At 38.3% G+C, this 18,073-nt stretch overlaps 2 protein-coding genes across 2 annotated transcripts; one reads left to right on the forward strand and one right to left on the reverse strand.

Annotated features, from left to right (window-relative positions):
* Positions 1-333: 333 nt before the first annotated feature.
* LOC137182642 (charged multivesicular body protein 4b-like) lies at positions 334-3,560 on the reverse strand. The gene is made up of 5 exons (XM_067589002.1): positions 3,252-3,560; positions 1,340-1,436; positions 978-1,095; positions 714-840; positions 334-494 (listed from the first exon to the last, which is right to left on the reverse strand). Exons 1-5 carry the CDS (start codon positions 3,430-3,432, stop codon positions 424-426), a joined length of 594 nt encoding a protein of 197 aa, XP_067445103.1. The 5' UTR covers positions 3,433-3,560; the 3' UTR covers positions 334-423.
* Positions 3,561-5,282: 1,722 nt separating this feature from the next.
* On the forward strand, positions 5,283-15,048 carry chmp1a (charged multivesicular body protein 1A). The gene is made up of 7 exons (XM_067589003.1): positions 5,283-5,439; positions 7,092-7,111; positions 7,211-7,288; positions 9,072-9,218; positions 9,447-9,575; positions 9,748-9,941; positions 13,260-15,048. Exons 1-7 carry the CDS (start codon positions 5,433-5,435, stop codon positions 13,279-13,281), a joined length of 597 nt encoding a protein of 198 aa, XP_067445104.1. The 5' UTR covers positions 5,283-5,432; the 3' UTR covers positions 13,282-15,048.
* Positions 15,049-18,073: the final 3,025 nt, after the last annotated feature.

Here is an 18,073-nt window from a genome sequence, read left to right on the forward strand (position 1 = left end):
CAGCTACAGCAAAGATCATATATATGTAAAAAAAAAAAAAAAAACAACATTTTGTAGTAATACACCAAATAATAAAAGCCACTGGTGAGATCACATACAAAAAGTACAGCTAAACAGGTGAGTCAGGGACAAATCTGTGAGGATTTAGCATCATGAAATACTCCTGTCATTAAGTGATGTTAATAATGTCCTAATTATAGTGTTATAATAATAATAATACTGTATTACAGAGCTCATATTACTGCCTATAAAAGCCTATGCATTACATTAAGTGCTTTCACTCACTGCTGGGGTCTGTGAATCTGAGCTGTAGAGAGAAGACAAACACCAACATTCATGAACGGGACCCTATTGTTATGTTTATTCCATCTTGGCCACTCCTCTTCTCTCTCTAACACCAGTGTGATGTGGCCAACGATGTGTTTATAAGGGTTCATTAGCCCAGCGCCGCAGACGGTCTAAAGCATCCTCAATCTCGTCCTCCTCCGTCATGGCTTTGGAGGAGAAAAGACAAAACTCTGTGAGACATTTGCATGGATTGGTAGATACTATATCATGGCATTTTTAGCTTGTATCACCAGCTTTTTAAGTTGTACCTGCTAACATGTGAAGCCATCCTCTGCAAAACATGTGCTTGTCATCAGCTGTGAGCAGTCCACTGCTTTATTAACTAAGTTAACCCAACTGTTTACTTTGTACCAGATGGTTCTTACCAGGTTGGGAAGGTGATGCCGTGGACGACACTTTGGGACAAGAGAGCTGCTCGTTCATTCTGTCCGTCTCAAAGACGCTCTCATCCAGACTCCTCTCCAGCCTCTCCAGCTCTGCTTGCAGCTCATCCTGAAGAAGACATGCACACAGCAACAGGACTGTAGATCTGACCAAGGACACCAAAAGTAATATGGTTGAGATCTAGATTTTGTAGTCACCCCTTTTCAAACTGTGACAAACCATGAAAAGCATTACTGTCATTGTACCTCATCAAACTCCACTCCAAAGCTCGCAGATGTGTAGAGGGTGTCTGACATGTCTTGAGTCCCTTCATGCTCCTCTGTGATGTCCTTGATCAGGTCATTCACCTTGTTGAGAATATCCCTGAAACAACAGCCAGGAGAGTGATCAGCTTAAAACACAATAAAAAGGATCTTATAACATTTGCTGTGAGCTGCATTCAAACTAATGATATCGTATGACGTCCACACACATTCACTCAGCTCAGTCAGAATGCATCATTACAACTTGTATCCAAAAATATATGCTTTTTATTATCTATAATAATCTCTGAATTCAAGTTTGTATTCTACTACATTTCCTTCATTTAGTCATTTTGAGCTCTTACATGTGTTCATGAGCCGACCTCATGGCCTTGACAGCACAGTCAATGTACTTGACATGTTTCTCATACCTCTTCTTTTTTCTCAGCGCCTGCAGAGCCACTGGGAGGAGAACATGGTGTGAGTAGGAACGTGTACTTCATTCAACAGAGTGAAAACAAAGCAAAACCAGCAACGTCACAATGGTCACAGCCACTTGTTCAGACAGACAGCATCATATCCGACTAACTCCATGTGTTTACCATCACATGGGTTAAGTAATAAGCCCAACACAGTCAATAAACCCTACAACACTGAGAGGACTTAACCTTTAGTGACCTTTCAGCTTCTAGAAGTAAGATGCAATAGCAATGGAGTAATTACAAGTAACTGTTAAGAAATGTAAGCAACCTGATATCTGAGCATGGTTTTCTTCTCTCATTGTAGTGTAATACAGTATTAAAGGAATGTACTTTATATCTAGTTTGTTTAATTCATATAAACAAAAATATAAAAATGACACATCATGGGAGATGCCTCTTTATAATCTGAATTCTGAGTGTGACATTTATGCTCTATATAATGCTCTAAAAAACAATGGAATTAATGCACATGCAGTATTTCTGCTGACGATCCTTCAATGCAAGTGTGTATGAGAACCTACGGTGGCCGTGAAACTCGTGAAAAACGTGAAAGGCCCCTCTAGAGCCAGTGTTCGGTTTGTCTGTTCTGAGCTACTGTAGAAAAATGGCGGTGCAACATGGCGGGCTCCATAGAAGAGGACTTGCTCCTATGTAGATATAAAGGGATGATTCTAAGGTAACGAAAACAAAATGATTCTTATTTTCATGTGATTATACACTAATTACACATACTTATGACTATTATATCATATTTCTGCCAAGTTTGTCCCACTAGATGCCACTAAATTCTACACACTGGACCTTTAATGGACAAATATAAGAGTGGTATCAGTTTTCTCATCTAACTCTCGGCAAGAGAGTGAATAAATGTTGAACTATTCCTTTAACATAAGTTTCCTATTGCCTTATGACTATAGACATATTTTACAGCAGACATTTTGACTTGTCATAGCAGGAAAAAAAATAGGTGTAACTAAAAACATTAATGATGGTTCAGCTCCATTAAGAGTAACAGTGAGCCTTCATGTACAATACTAAAACCCTGGAACTGGCTCAAGTCAATAGGATGAAGTTGTTATTAATGTGTACAGTTGGGGCATATGATGATATACATCCTGTATACAGTGAGACGATATAAATTTGTCAACTCTCAGATATTTTTCTATTTATACTGTGGTATCTCTCCCTTTCACATCTCTCAATGTATTAGACAAATAAATTCACACAATTTTGTACATCAGTGAGCAAGACTCATTTCAGGCAATATTGAATTTTTATCAACTGTCACTTATGTCTGTTTGTTTTATCCATACACAGTTTTTCAATTGATTTTCCAGAAAATGTACTATACCACAATATACAGCATATTGATATTTATTTAAAAAAAACAACAACATATACTGAGATAGAGGGTTTCATCCAAATTACCCATTAACACCAAAACTTCAAATTCGGCCTCAGAAGACATTCAAAGAGGTACTAAGTGTTTTTTCTAGCTTTCTTTATATATATATATATATATATATATATATATATATATATATATATATATATATTTAACCATCATGTATCACCTCTTTGTGTTGGAAGTCATAAATGTGTTTTTAACACGTGCTACCTCTAATTAACGTTACTGCTAATAAGTTTGTGTTTAGCCTTAACTGGTCAGTTAGCAGTTAGCTAACGTGCTAAATTAATAGATTGTTAGCTAGTTGACTAAGCTACCTTACTTATATAATTAACGCTATATTTATGTTTTAATGAATTATTCAACACTTAACTTTGTTTATCCCACCTCTTCTGTTTTTTCTGCTGTTTTTCTTGGCGAACAGCAGCTCCTGGTCAATCTTTTTCTTCAGAAACTCTTTCTTCTTCATTAGCAGCTCCTCTGTCTCTGGGAGTTTTTCTGTCTCCTCTTGTTTGCAGTTCTTCGTGACCTTTTCTCCTCCACTGAACATCTTAACAAACAAAGACATGTTTGTGATGCCAGTTAGAACCAAACTCAGTGACTGAGACAGGCTCTGAGTTATAGTGTAGTTTTAAATTTCCTGACAAGACACAACTGCCTGTAACCTGGTGACTAATTTCAAAACTAAATAAGAGTGCAGTGAGACCACCTGACCATCCTGTAATCACACATCAGTTTAATGTGTTTTATAATACTTTGTCGTGGAAAGGCTGCTGTAAACTATTTAAACATTATTAAAAGCAAGCCTTACTTTTAATTATATCTATATTAATATAATTGTATTAATATAGTATAGTATATATTAATATAATTATATTAATATTAGTAAAAGCATTCTAATATTAAAATATATCCATATTATACTACTATTAATATAATTGCTCAACAATATGATGTAATATTAATATACATATTAAGAACTTTCAAACACAAAAAACACTATATGTTTAATGCTACCAAAATTTAAAAATAAAAAAGACAGAATTTTGTTTTTTAGTTTTTTTTTTTAATTGCCTGGAATGAAAAAAGAAATTGAAAAAATATTTTTAAAAATAGCAATGTAATGATTACATACAGGTAAGATAAAGTGAGTTAACCCTGAGACTATTTTAATTATGCTTTTCGCTACAGTGGACATTATGTTGACGTGACCCTTTAAGAAAGAACTGGTTTAATTGAACGTAATTTAATTTATTTTATTCTGTTTTAGGTGCCAGGGTTAATTAATAACAATCTATTGTTGGCAATGCAATATAATATGTACACTCAGCGGCCACTTTTAGTACGGGGTTAGGCCCCGTTTTGCCTTCAGAAATGCCTCAATTTATCTTTGTGGCATAGATTCAACAAGATACTGGAAACATTCCTCAGAGATTTTGGTCCATATCGACATGATAGCATCATGCAGTTGCTGCAGATTTGTCGGCTGCACATCCATGATGCAAATCTCCTGTTCCACCACATCCCAAAGGTGCTCTACTGGATCAAGAGCTGATGACTGTGGAGCCTATTAGAAAGAAACTGGTTTGAGATGAGTTGAGCTTTGTGACATGACGCGTAGCATAGCTCCTCTGGCAAGACTCCTCTTTCCTCACTCCTCTCTCCTCCAGATGCATTTTAGGATTTGAGACCATGGATGTTTTATAAGAGCTCTTATAATAATTTTGGTGAGCCTGTGCAAATTGTAGCCTCGATTTCCTGTTCTTAGCTAACAGGAGTGGCACCGGGTGAGGTCCTCTCCTGCTGTAGCCCATCAGCTTCAAGGTTCAACGTGTTGTTTGTTAAGAGACGCTCTTCTGCATACCTCAGTTGTAACAAGTGGTTATTTGAGTTACTGTTGCCTTTCTATCAGCTCAAATCAGCCTGGCTATTCTCCTCTGATCTCCGCCATCAACAAGGCATTTTCACCCAGAGAACTGCCGCTCACCGGATATTTTCTATTTTTCGGACCATTCTCTGAAAGCCGTAGAGATGGCTGTGAGGGAAGATCCCAGTAGATCAGCAGTTTCTGAGATATTCAAACCAGCCATTCTGGCACCGACAACCATGCCACGTTTATAGTCACTTCAATCATCTTTCTTCCCCATTCTGATGCTTGGTTTGAACTTCAGCACATCGTTTTGACCAAGCCTACATACCTAAATGCATTGAGTTGCTGCCATGTGATTGGATTAGATATGTGCGTTAACGACCAGTTAAACAGGTGTACCTAATAAAGTGGCAGGTGCGTGTAAATGGAATTAAAATTGAAAAAGGATACAACTAACTTTACCTTCATGAGAAAATAGTTAGTAATAGTAATCGACAGTAGATGGCGGTGTTGCAGCTGCAGCGGGAGGCAACAAATGAAGAAAGACCCAAGGAAGAAGAATCCTGGTCACGTGACGACTTGTGGATCAGGAAGTGCGGTGTCAGATTCACGGTTTGATCAAAACAAATCAAGGCTTGCTTATTGGGGAGCTCAGAATTATCTTTTCCCTGATCAACTGGAATCATAAACGTGAAGACATGGATGGTAAGTCGTGATTTAACAACTAGACAGTCCCTTTTTGTAGCTACCCCGCCTTTCTAATGCCAGACAGCTAACGTTAGCTGGTTAGCTCGGTTAGCGTTACTCACTGTATTACTTAAGTTACATATTAGTCAACCAAGCGGTAGCTGTTAAACCTGTTTTGACTTTCAGTTCATTCGTTTATGGTATCTAACAGCTAGCTGGAGTTGCCATAAAAATTGTCCTTTTGTTTGATTTAAAATCTTGTCTTTACGCTGCCCGACACTGAGTCTTTCCAGGCAAATGACTGTTGCATTTGCAATGTCTCACCTTATTCAAAACTTAATTAGTGTCGCCTCGACACATGTAGACATATTTAACCCAAACTCCTCCCTAGGTTTGCCTAAAGCCTTTTAGCTGAAACACACAGTAGCTTTTAGCAACAGGGTGAGACATTCACTATATCATTCCAGTTAGTATTTACTGCCCACCAATATTTCTTTGCTGTCTGTTCTTATTTTTTTGTTTTGTTTTGTTGGTATATTGTTTTGTATTTCACGGTATTTGCCCTCTTTATGGCTTCATGGTACAGCAGTTTCTACTGCTTCAGGCTGGTAGTCCTCAGGTTGTAGTCCTTAAATTAATATGTGTGCAGTGTAGAGCTGCAACGATTAATCGATTAGGTGCTAACTATCAAATTAATTGCAAACTCTTTTGATAATAGATTAGTTTTTAGATTGAGTCAGACAAAAAACTCCAAATTCTTTGATTCCAGCTTCTTAAATGTGATTATTTCTGTCTCTTTATTCTTCTATCACACTACACTGAATATCTTTGGCTTGTGGATAAAATAAAACAGTACATTTTAAGATGTCACCTTGGGCTTTGGGACACAGTGATTGACATCTTTCACCATTTTTGACATTTTATGTACCACACAACTCATTGATTAGTCGAGAAAATAAGTAACTTATTAATCAATAATGAACATAATCGTTATTTGCAGCCCTAGTGTAGTTTTTGTAACACAGTGCACATGAGAAACAATCAGGTCAAAGGCTCACATGAACCATCAGTGCAGTCCCACCAAGGTGTAGACCATAGACAACTCTGTTGTGACCACTAATCAAGAGGCCATGGCCTCAGTGTGGACAACAGCTGAACTCAAGAATGATTTTTTTTTCCTTTTCCAATTCTTTCATTTGAAGGGTTAGAGACTTGAAACAGTGAAAGTATCCAGTATTTCACAAGAACAAAGCAAAAATAAGAGAAAAGTCACAACAATAACTGAACCTGTAACTGAAATTTGATATTTTGTCCTAGACAGACATGTTTGAAGATCTATATAATCACTTTAATAATTAATATTTTTGTCTATATATATGTATATATATATATATATATATATATATATAATTGTGTATGTATTGAGATTTATTCTTTAGATAATATCATAAACAAGTTTTTTTAGACTACATGCATGATGTCAGGAAAGCTCTGAATCTGTTTGTCAGTAATTTCAAAGATCAAAAAGTCAATGTTGCAGTATATAATGTTTCCTGACAGTGTGTGTGTAATTTATAGTTGGTATATTGTTATGTTCTAGACAGTCCATTGTTCAATTTATATAACATACACTCCATATTCCTAAATCTGTCTCTCTTATCTCTCCACAGAAACGCTTTTCCAGCTAAAGGTATGCATCTACTGAAAGGTTAAATTAGTTTAATCTTGATATAACTTGTAGAAATGGATTATTATTAATTTCTTGAACATCATTCTCTTTGGTTCATAGTTCACCTCTAAGCAGCTTGAGAGACTGGCCAAAAAGGCAGAGAAGGAGTCTGAAAAGGAGCAGGCCAAGGTCAAGAAGGTGAGAAAACGGAACCAAATGAAAGCCTCAGTTATCTGGCTAGTGCTTTCATGTCATGTTTCTAATGATGTCATGAGTTTTTGGGGGGGGTTAAATATTGAAAGTGCATAAATGAGGAGAGATGAAAAAGTAAATGTGCGGACAAGAGGGTGTTTTTTTTAAAGTAGTTTAACCAGCAGTACACTTTCTTGTTCAGGTATCTGCTCTGTGTTCAGCGCAGATGAACAATGTAAAACATCCAGATGGTTCTCATCTACATTGTTGACATCTATCTGTCATCTTCTTTCTTTCTGTTTTATCAGATGAAGTAGAACACTGTGTTATGTGATCTCTGCAGTAGGCCTGTATGGGTGGTTATAATGTTTGGGTGTGGCTGGTTGGGGTTGTGCTTGTAACTCTTTTCGCTAGTCTTAGCTGGTCACTGTGATTTATTTATGAATAAATAAGTGGTGATTTATAGAAATCACATTATGTTATTGAGCAGTAGATTATCTCTGCCCATTCTCTGACACTTGCAGTTGCACACATTATTCAGCAGGGGGCGTTATAGCTGTAGGAGTGCCTTGGTGCTTGGTAGTTGAGTGAAATTGATGTGTCACTATTTCCATAGTGACAAAATGTTTATAGAGGAAATATGCTTTTGTCATACAGGTATTGGGTATCTCTGTTCCTTTTTTTAATCACATGGAGGTTATCGAAGAGATATGTAGATGACCAGATGACTTGCCTCATGGAACAATGGGGTTATAACATAGCCTACCCTCATTATCTCAATGGCCAGAGATATTTCCCTGTTGAGTCATGATACTCTTCACTTCTCATATCCTGTCTGCTCGCATGCAGCTCGCATGCATTTGAAATGAGAAGGAATAGAAGTATTTTCTGTTGCTGTTTGTTTTTATTACTGTTGAAAAGATTATGATTATTAATGAGCTGCAATGAGCTCCACACATTGAAATTATTAGAAAAGAAAGAAAGAAAAATAAACTATGAGATTAACTTTGCGTGTGAATTTAAACAAACATGAATAAAGCCAGATATGTAACTGTAATGAAATTAGTAACACATACAGGACTTTACCACCATGTGTTAAAAACTAGTTAGCAAGAGAAGTCTAAATATTTTTGCCTAAAAGAATGGATAAACAGTATAAATATGCCCTATTTATACTATTTATCCACAAGTATGAATGACTACATATGAATAAAATAGATAGTTATCTTAAAAGTTGGGAATAAATGGTTTAAAGAGATAGTAAAAAGTAATGGACAAATGGTTGAAGTCACACTAGATAGCTAAAACTACTAAAAGTCAGTAGTATCAAACAAATTACATTTTCAAATCTAAATAACAAAATGATTTATTTAATTATTAAATTTGGTTAGTTGATGTCAGTTGTTAGTCATTTATTAAGAACGGATACTAAACATTTACAGGAGCCAGTTTCATTAATGCAAAGAGTTGATTTATTTGAAAACATCACTTTGGGAACTTTATTTGTCACTATTTTTGACAGTTTAGAGACTGAAGTAACTGAAATGTCGTTGTATGAATCTATATTGCAAATTTTCATTAGTTTCAGCTCTAGTCAGCTTCATTTATAAAGTGACATCCAGGCTCATGTACAGTGTTGACACTGAAGATTAGGATTGTGATTTTACATGTCAGTCTTGACTTGTATACACATGAACACACACATGGATGGTTATATTCATAGTTGAAATCAAAGTTGAATTGCAGATGTAGTTTTTGAGCTTTAACTGTCGTTTTGTCTCATCACCAGGCTCTGCAACAGAAAAATGTGGAATGTGCCAGAGTTTATGCTGAGAACTCCATCCGGAAAAAAAATGAGGGTCTGAACTGGCTGCGCATGGCGTCTCGAGTCGACGCGGTGGCCTCTAAAGTCCAGACTGCTGTCACGATGAAGGGAGTAAGTTACTGCGTTCAGTCTGCTCACTAGTACATGCTGCCTCTTATTACATACATCTCTTTATCCAAAGGTTTATTAAGTCTGCTGGATTATAAAGAAGCTATCTTTATATTTCTTTATCACTTCATTCCTTCTGTTTTGATAAGCTTGTAAGACAAGTAGATGATATTTTTTGTCTTTCTAGAATGAGACAGATACATTATATATTGTTGTATCTTTTTCCCCCAGGTGACCAAAAACATGGGCCAGGTGACCAAGGCCCTGGACAAAGCTCTGAACTCCATGGACCTCCAAAAGGTCTCTGCTGTCATGGATAAGTTTGAAACCCAAGTCCAGAACCTCGATGTGCACACCTCAGTAAGTGGTTGTGAACTATGTGCATTCATATTTGTTTATGTGTTTTTATACAGTGTGCTCATATTCTGTCATAGATCTAATGAGGACTTGACAAGTCTCATCTGAATTAAAGTCTTTTAGCTTTTATTCCTGTTCAGTCCTACCTCAGTTGTCTCTCTCTCACTAACACTAGGTGATGGAGGACTCCATGAGCTCTGCAATGACACTGACCACGCCTCAGGAGCAAGTGGATGACCTGATCCACCAAATAGCAGATGAGAGCGGCCTGGAGGTGATGGACCAGCTCAGCCAGTTGCCTGCAGGAGCTACTTCAGTGGGCGCAGAGAGCTCACGCAACCAGGAGAAGGAAGACCAGCTTTCTAGACGGTAAGGATCAGTGTTGGTACCAGTTATTCTGTGAGAGATACACATACCAGGGTGACGCAACATCAATGTATCTGTCTTGTGTTTCCCTTTGCAAGACATTGAATCTCCCTGCTCTTTACCTGATAAAACTCAAGTCATTCCCTGGCAGGCTAACAAGTAGCACATGAACAGGCAGCACTGTAATTAGAGTAGAGCATGAGATCAGTAAATAAGGTTGCACAGCAAGCTACTGCCCCCACACACAGGACACGACTGTTGTGGTTGCAAAGTCACGAGTGAATAAGAAAGATACACCACCTTCAGCTCAAATAGAGAAACAGAAAAGGGATTTTTCAGAGTGATGTGAGTTACATGAGTCAAAGGAACTGCGGTTTGGAAAGTAGACACTGGTTTGTCATGTTTTAATATTGAAGAATACTTTTCACCAGCTTTAAGTTTTAAGTTAAACTGCCATCATTCATTAAGGTTTAAGTCAGAAAATAACATTGGATAAAGAATTTGACAAATTTTTCAATTAAATCAACCAAACAATTAGTCGAACACATCTGTTAATTTAATTATTTGTCGACCAAGAATTTGAGTAATTACTTCAATCAATTATTTGATTATATTTATCCTTTTGACTGGCACTGAAACTGTAGACTGATGGATTAGTTGGCCAACAGATAATTAATTAATAACTATGTTATTAGGGCTGCAATTAAGGATTATCTTTATTATCCATTAATCTGCTGATTATTTTCTCTGTTCTGTCTGTAAACTGTCTGAAAATAATGAAAAATAACCATTCTAATTTCTTAGAACCCACGCTGATGTCTTCAGACGTCTTGTTTTGTCTGATCAACAGATCAAAATCATCTCTATCATGTATGACATAAAAGCTTCAAATCCTTACATTTGACGACATTTCCTTTAAAAAATGACTAAACCGATTATTTGATTATCAAAATAGTTGCCAATTAATTATCTGTTGATCGATTAATCGACTAATCATTGTAGCTCTAATTTTGATCATCTTCATTGTTTAAGTCAATGATCAAAGAAAGATGTTTAACATTCACTGGTTCCAACTTCTGAAATGTGAGGATTTGCTGCTTTTTATATGGTAGTAAATTGCATATGTTATGGTTTTGGACTGTCGGTTGCACAAAACAAGCAATTTGAAGATATTACCCACTGAGGGCTCTGGGAAAATGGGATGGTCATTTTTTATGATTTTCTGACATTTTATATACCAAGAATTGAATCTGTAAAATCAACAACAGATTAATTGAGGGGAAAAAATGAATTATCGTCATCCCTATTTTTGACTGTATCACAAAGTCCAGGAGGACCAGCTTGGTACTGTGTAGTGCTTTGTTGTCTGTTGTGCTGGTGGTGGTGGTCTTTCTATCTAATCAGTAGCTATTTCTGGAAAACATAATTAGGTCACAACACAAGGACCAGCTTTCACACGCCAATCTGTCAGTTCCTCATTTAGCAGGTGTGAAAATATGGAGCTGTTGTTATCTCATTATTGACAGGCAGGATATCATGTAACTAGGATGAAAGGGTTTGTGCTCTCCTCATATTGAAGCAGGCCGACGACTCTAATGACTGTCGTTATAACAGCGAGGACAACTCCGACTGTCATTTACACTTGGCCTCAGGTGACTCCAATGACTCTAACGACTCTAACGATGGTCGTTAGAACAGCGATGAGCACTAACGAACCAATTGGTATCGATGACTTTGATAACGACCCCACAGAGGTTAAATACCTGGGACTCCCCACCAATCAGTTAGAACTGAAGAAGCGTCTTGGATGAGAGGCGAAACGTCTTCATGTATCTACAACCAAGAAGTCCAGTTGCCCTCGATTCAACCCTACTTAGATAAAGCTGGATGACTGAGAATCTTCAGACATCAAGCAGGCTGACAGCTTGAAGGTCTGCTGCAGTGAATCTAATTAAGTCAACAGAAGCTCACTGTAGATGTATAATCTGTTTTCTGATGTTATTATTTATCTGCTTAAAAAGCAACTAACAGTCACTGTAAATGTTTTTGATGTCCTCCAGTGGTTTCACTTCTCACTTTGCTGCAGTGATGTAGGAGTGTACTCCTGGGTGTGTCGGTACATTTTGTTGTCACTGTTGGGTGTGTTCTGTTGGGTTAGCCTGGTTCCAGACCTCTTAGTCATTGTTCACCTCTCTTGTTCAGCTTTTCAAATAAGTTGAAAGTACAAGACTGTGCAGGTAGAATTAACTACATCTCTCAAGGTTTATTTCGGCAAGAAACATCCAATTACAGAGCTGAAAATTCTGAACGATTGAGAAATTATGTTGAATTCATGAAACAAGTGGTCATAACATAAACCTATTGGATTGTTGCATTATCTGGGAGAGTCCCATGTTTCTATGTTAGGTAGTATTGAAGATATTGTTAAAACAAAAGTCCAAAAGTTAAAATGGGAATAAACACTTTGGGAACCAGCAGCCCCTCCCAAATCAACTCTATCGACTAATCAGAGCTTTGTAGGCATCTACCAAGCCACATATATGAAAAACAGTGACAGACAAATGGTGACAAGTATGAATGAGATGATGCAGCTGTACAAGTTGTTGTATGTCAACTTTAAGAAATCGAATGGATGGATTAGGGCAAAACAAAACAAAAACCCGACCTCACCCACCATCAGTGACGGTGGGTCTAGTCAGAGGTGTACCACACCCAAAACTTTCAACCACAGAGGGCAGGGCAACAATGCTTTTAAGCCTGGTGTTAAGTTACTTTTTAAAGCACCTATGTGTAAAATTTTTATGTGATTTTCACACCTTTAAAACGATTCTGAGGGTGTAAGTTTGGAGAAAACGAAGAAGAAAATTGAAATTCATTGCTGTCAGCCTCAGTGTCTTTCTCTATACCACCACTAGGAGTCACCAAAGTTATACATTTTAAAATCTAAACACGGGCTTTAAACTGTTTTGTGACCTCTTCCCTTCTACCAAGCCTGTTTTTGTTATGATGTCCGCTGCCTAGAAAAACCGACTATTTTTTCATTAATTCATCAAACTGTATATGGTCTTCTGATACTTACAATAACAACAAACCCTACAGAACCTATTGTACCGCAGTATTTTCCTGTTATGTGCACCAGCAGTAGAATTTCCTGTTTCTCCTTTGTTGACAACAAGAGAGAAACAGGTTTCTTTTGTTGTTGGTTCACAGCACTGACCACTAGGAAATGTTATTCAGTGCAATGCACCTTTTTAAAGGCTTTTATCCCATTTTCACAGCTCCAAACAATTAAAATTCTCCCACATTTTTCATACGTTGCAGGTTGGCTGCCCTGCGGAACTGAGAGCTCCTCCAGGAGAGGTGATGGAGCTTACATCTGCATGGAAGCAGACGAGCTGGATGACGGCGACAGGAGCTGCGTGTGTTTCTATTGAACTGTTCCTACCGGGAGGACTTAATGAGCCTATTGATTACCATCCCCCTGCTCTATAAATATACACACACACACACACATACACACACCGGCTAGAAATATCTCTTGAGAAGGCCACAAATCTCTCTCTGGTTCACCTTCCCACTTCGATCCATCTCTACTCCCGTTTCTATCCTCCCCTCTAATTCCCTGTTGTATCTCATTTTACCACCGTCTCCTCTTTCTGTGGCTATACTCTCCAGATCTCTGATCACATGCTCCTTGGATGTAGTCTTTGTACAAAAAGAAACACATTTTACAAACTGTATAATGATGAAAATGAAAAAGTTAAGTTTTAATACTCAGTTATAGTTATTATAAGGGAGTTGGGCATCCCTGGCTCTTACTATGGGCAGGGTGGGATAAAGACGTATGTTTTTAATTTTTTCGGGCTCTTATCTGTTATGGGTCAGAAATGGACGATTCTGTTTGGAGGAAGGAGCCAGATACATTTGATGGGAAACAAATGTCAATTTATACACACCATCGTGTGACAATTGTCAATTTCTTTGAGTTTAAAATAGACAGTGACACTAACAGACATAGTCTCCTTCCCTCATCAGATTCATCCAGGTTACATCCTCTTCATGACATCAATACAACGCTGTATACAACGAAGGACAATCCTCAACCTTTTGTTTCTCAGTGTCAAAATGAATTGTTTGTTTTATTTACTGTTTTGTTGTTGATTATTATTCATGCCTGTATTCAGAATTCTTGCTTTGAACGCCTTATTCGGGATGCAGGTGCTTGCATAGGTGCTTCCCCCACCAGTGCCTGAAGAACAGTAGTTTAGAGAGCGAACAGCCACAAACCGAAGCTGAACTCCACAGACATTAGTCAGAACAAGGAATTTTCCGTTCCTCCCCCTGCCAGACGAGACTCAAATGTTTTTGTCACTGTCTTGCCAACCACACTTCAGCGCTGACTTTGAGTACCAGCTCTGGTTGTCGTAGCGGTCATAGGTGGGCATTTGTTACCTTGTTGTTGCCTGATCTCTTTTTGGTTTTGGGTTTTAATTTTAAGGCGTAGAAGCTCTCCCAAGCAACATTTGAAGCCTCACTCAGATTTTTTTTTAGAAGCTTCTCTGGGTCAAAATAAGACATCATCATATTCACCAGTCTCAGTCACATTCTGAATAATTTCAGTAGTAAAGAGCATGGATGCACATGCTAGAATTTTTCTTAACAAATTGACAAGAATCACTTGCTACTCTTAATATATCTTGTAAGGTTTGGCAAACGCAGGAGTTGTGCTGGAAGATGGTTCACATCAAGAGAAGGTGATATTTAAAGACAATATTAAAATGTCCAATGTAATTGAAAGAATGTTGTTGTTTTTTTAAGTAAGAAGATCTTTTTCACATCTTTCTTTTGGAGCCCTACATTCACATGCCTGTTGAGTGGTTTGACTGGTTTTGATGTTTCCTTCTTTAATGGTTCGGTGTAGAAAGAAGCAGGCAGAGAAGCCAGACCTCAGCCTCCGACAGAGCAGCGTCACCCTCGTGGATGTTTCCATTTTTTTGTCCATTTTAACACAGGGCGGGTTTATTTATACTTAAGCTTCCGCAGACTTTGCAGCACTTTTTGTTTTGTATATTTATCTTGTGAAAATAAAATCGTGCCCTCTGATGCAGTCTTTCATTTGACATGAGTGGTTTGTGTTTTGAGCGCAGGCAGACACTTAAACACATGTGTTCATGCTCTATGTATGTATGTATGTATGATGTTTTAGGTCAAATTCAAGCAACAGTAGATGGCACAAAAAAAATGAAGACAAAGACAGTAGTGAGGACACAAACATTACTTGAAATGAAATCTACTTCCTTTTCGTAGATTTCTCCTGATATCATCTACTTTCATGTCATACCTACTGGCACCTAGTTACAGCACAGTTGAAAGTCTCAGTTGATCTTTCCATTACAACAAAAGTTGCATGAAATGTACTTTGATACAAACAAGACCAACTGTCTTGCCAACGTTTAACACAGCATATTAACAAACTATCATGTAAAAATATTAAATGCACTAAATGCCATAAATGAATTCACAGAAAGCTACATTAAAAACAAAATTAAATGCAAAAACAACAGCTACTTTAAAGTGCAGAAGTTTGCTGTTCAGGAACCAAATAGCCTGAGGGAATATTATATATATATAATATATTTCCACTGTATATACAGTAAGTATCTCTCTAATACATACCATTCAGCAGTAGTCAGGCCACCAAACCAAACTGGAGTAGATGAACCAAACACAAGTGAGAAAATGTTTTGTCAAGACAAAGTTAGAGTCATGTTGCACTTCACTGACTGATGTCATCTTATAGGATTTCAGGGTGTTGTCAGTATTACAGTCACCTCTAGATGTCATTTGGGCCACCGTATGATACCTTGTGTTGTCCTAAATATATTCCAAAAACTCCTTGTTGCCAGGGCTGTAGCTACCATTGTGGACACCAAGGTCAGGTGTCAAGGTATTGTTTCTGTTTATGGGGACATTTAACCAGCTGAGGAGCAGTCTGCGTTCCGTAGTTACACACTGTGGGTTTTAAAGGTTGATTAAATAAACTCTCTTTAAAGGCGCACTAATCAATATTTTCATATCAACAGTTGTTCACATTATTAGGTGTAATACTGGTGTCGCTCATAGTGATGAACCCACTATTATCAGAAACTCTGGTCTGCGTAGCTCAGATTTTACCACGTCTTTTAACTCATTGTTCTCGTTTACATTTAAATTTGTGAAAATTTCACAGATTTTTATGGCAAGTCAGTTGTTTCTGTAAGGTGTGTTAACGCAATGCAAAGTGTCCCCCTAATGTTATTCTCGTGAATTTGATACCATATCAGCCATTATACAGCCTCTACAGACATTAGCCGTAGCTAGCTAGCAACGTTTACATCTGTCTGATCACAGAACTCACCAGGATCTCCAGTTCTTTGTCCAATTTCTCTCATTATTCCTCTTATGTCTTATCAATGTTCATGAGGTGGACTCATGAAGCCTCGGGCAATATGAGCACAAATTCTTCATACAAACATTTTTATTATGCATGGACACTTTGCCACAATTTGTGCCACAGAAAGCGAATTCATGTATATTCACATCCACTTTTATCTTTGTATTGGCCTCCACTTGCACCGCCTCTAAAATATGTTCCATGTTCAGTCTGAGCGCTGTTTTAAGCAGCCACTGGTGGACTTTGAGCTCCTGACCTCAGCATTTCTAAAGTCCTGGCTACATCCCTGCTGTGACACACTGTTACCAGGCCGTCCAGCCAAAGATAAACATTGTGTGGACCGGTGATAAATTTGCATTTCGGGACAATACTCTTGGATTAGTCATCATGGCTGCCTGTGATCTTATTTGCAACACATCACAAGGCAGATCATAACCGCTGCTCTGAGTTGGTTCATGAATATTCACCCAGATGCAGTGTGTTCACACACAAAAGCAAATACAGTCTGCTGCATTCTCTGGGTAAACAGTTTCCATCACGCACAGAAAAAATTCCTGTAATTTTTCACTCAAGTCATTACTCGGGAATGTGTCAAGATGGGCTGTGGAGGAATGTAACCACAGGCCTTTTTTGCATTCTTCTTCACTTTTTCTCTGTGCCCCTTTCTATCTCCTACTTCCTCTCCTCTTCTCTGTTTATGAAATAAGTCATGAGGTAAATTATTTTACCATGGGTAAATAATTAGAAAGCCTGGGGACTGGAGTAGCACAAATGCCAGGCAGGAGATGTGTGTGCCTGGCAGCCCCATAACAACTGGCTGTCGCTCCACGAAATGTCAAAGAAGAGGCCAGAGCGATCACCCCAGCAGGTTGTCTTGGCGTGCGCTGAGTGTTTCCACTGAGGACTCCCCCGCCTTTTCTTTTTCTGGAAGCCTTGACTTAGCCGTGGTGACAGAAGGAGGACGCACAACTCATGAAAACACAATAGATGATGAACAAGCCGTCCCAGGACTGACTTTTACACCGTAAGCGGTTAGTATCCAGGATAAGCCCGGGTGGCGTTCTCACTGGAAAATAGCAACCCAGTAACCTCACTGACCCTCTGCTTGGGAAGGAAACTGGAGGTTATGAATTGAAAATGGCTTTTGAATATGTGAGTAGCTCCCAGCAGGAACCAGTTACTATAAAAAGGGATGCTCGCAGGGTTATGCTGACAGAATGGAGTTCCCTTTTAATGCCACATTGCCGAGATTGTGTCAGGTTTCCCGGTTGTGTCCGCTGTTTGTGTATAACAAATAAGCAATAGTCTACTTGGCAGCCAGGCTGTAACTGGAGACTGGAGCTGAGGGAGTGTGACTGTGTTGATTTTCCTACATGAGCATAATGGATCAGTGTCACAAGATACTACAGGGATTAAAGGTCAGGGACACAGAAACTGGGAGTGAAAGTCTGGATTAAGTGGGCAATAGAGAGGAGCAATGTAATTTCCATGTTTGTACAAGCCATGGAAGACTGAATGTGAGGATGAAAGAGAGATGAACCACATTGCGGTGGTGCCCCTGAATTTAACAAGCTCTGCTTTATTAGCAACTCTATTATTCCTATCACCCCCCCTCGTCCGCCCCCTCTGTGTTCCCTCTCCCATGTGACCGCCCCTGTTTATTGGCTGAGGGACGGGAAAGCTGACGCTTTGGGCCGCTCCG

Source organism: Thunnus thynnus, chromosome 5, assembly GCF_963924715.1.
Source record: "Thunnus thynnus chromosome 5, fThuThy2.1, whole genome shotgun sequence".
NCBI classification, from domain to species: domain Eukaryota; kingdom Metazoa; phylum Chordata; class Actinopteri; order Scombriformes; family Scombridae; genus Thunnus; species Thunnus thynnus.

Bases quoted from the DNA above. Each gene is read 5' to 3' on its own strand.
- LOC137182642 (XM_067589002.1), bottom strand. From the start codon at position 3,432: ATGTCTTTGTTTGTTAAGATGTTCAGTGGAGGAGAAAAGGTCACGAAG. The intron at 1,096-1,339 runs GTAAGAGCTCAA...CTGTTGTTTCAG, and splicing joins AGGTCGGCTCATGAACACAT to GGATATTCTCAACAAGGTGA. The intron at 495-713 runs GTAAGAACCATC...TCTCCTCCAAAG, and splicing joins GGCATCACCTTCCCAACCTG to CCATGACGGAGGAGGACGAG.
- chmp1a (XM_067589003.1), top strand. The intron at 7,289-9,071 runs GTGAGAAAACGG...TCTCATCACCAG, and splicing joins AGCAGGCCAAGGTCAAGAAG to GCTCTGCAACAGAAAAATGT. The intron at 9,219-9,446 runs GTAAGTTACTGC...TTTTTCCCCCAG, and splicing joins CTGCTGTCACGATGAAGGGA to GTGACCAAAAACATGGGCCA.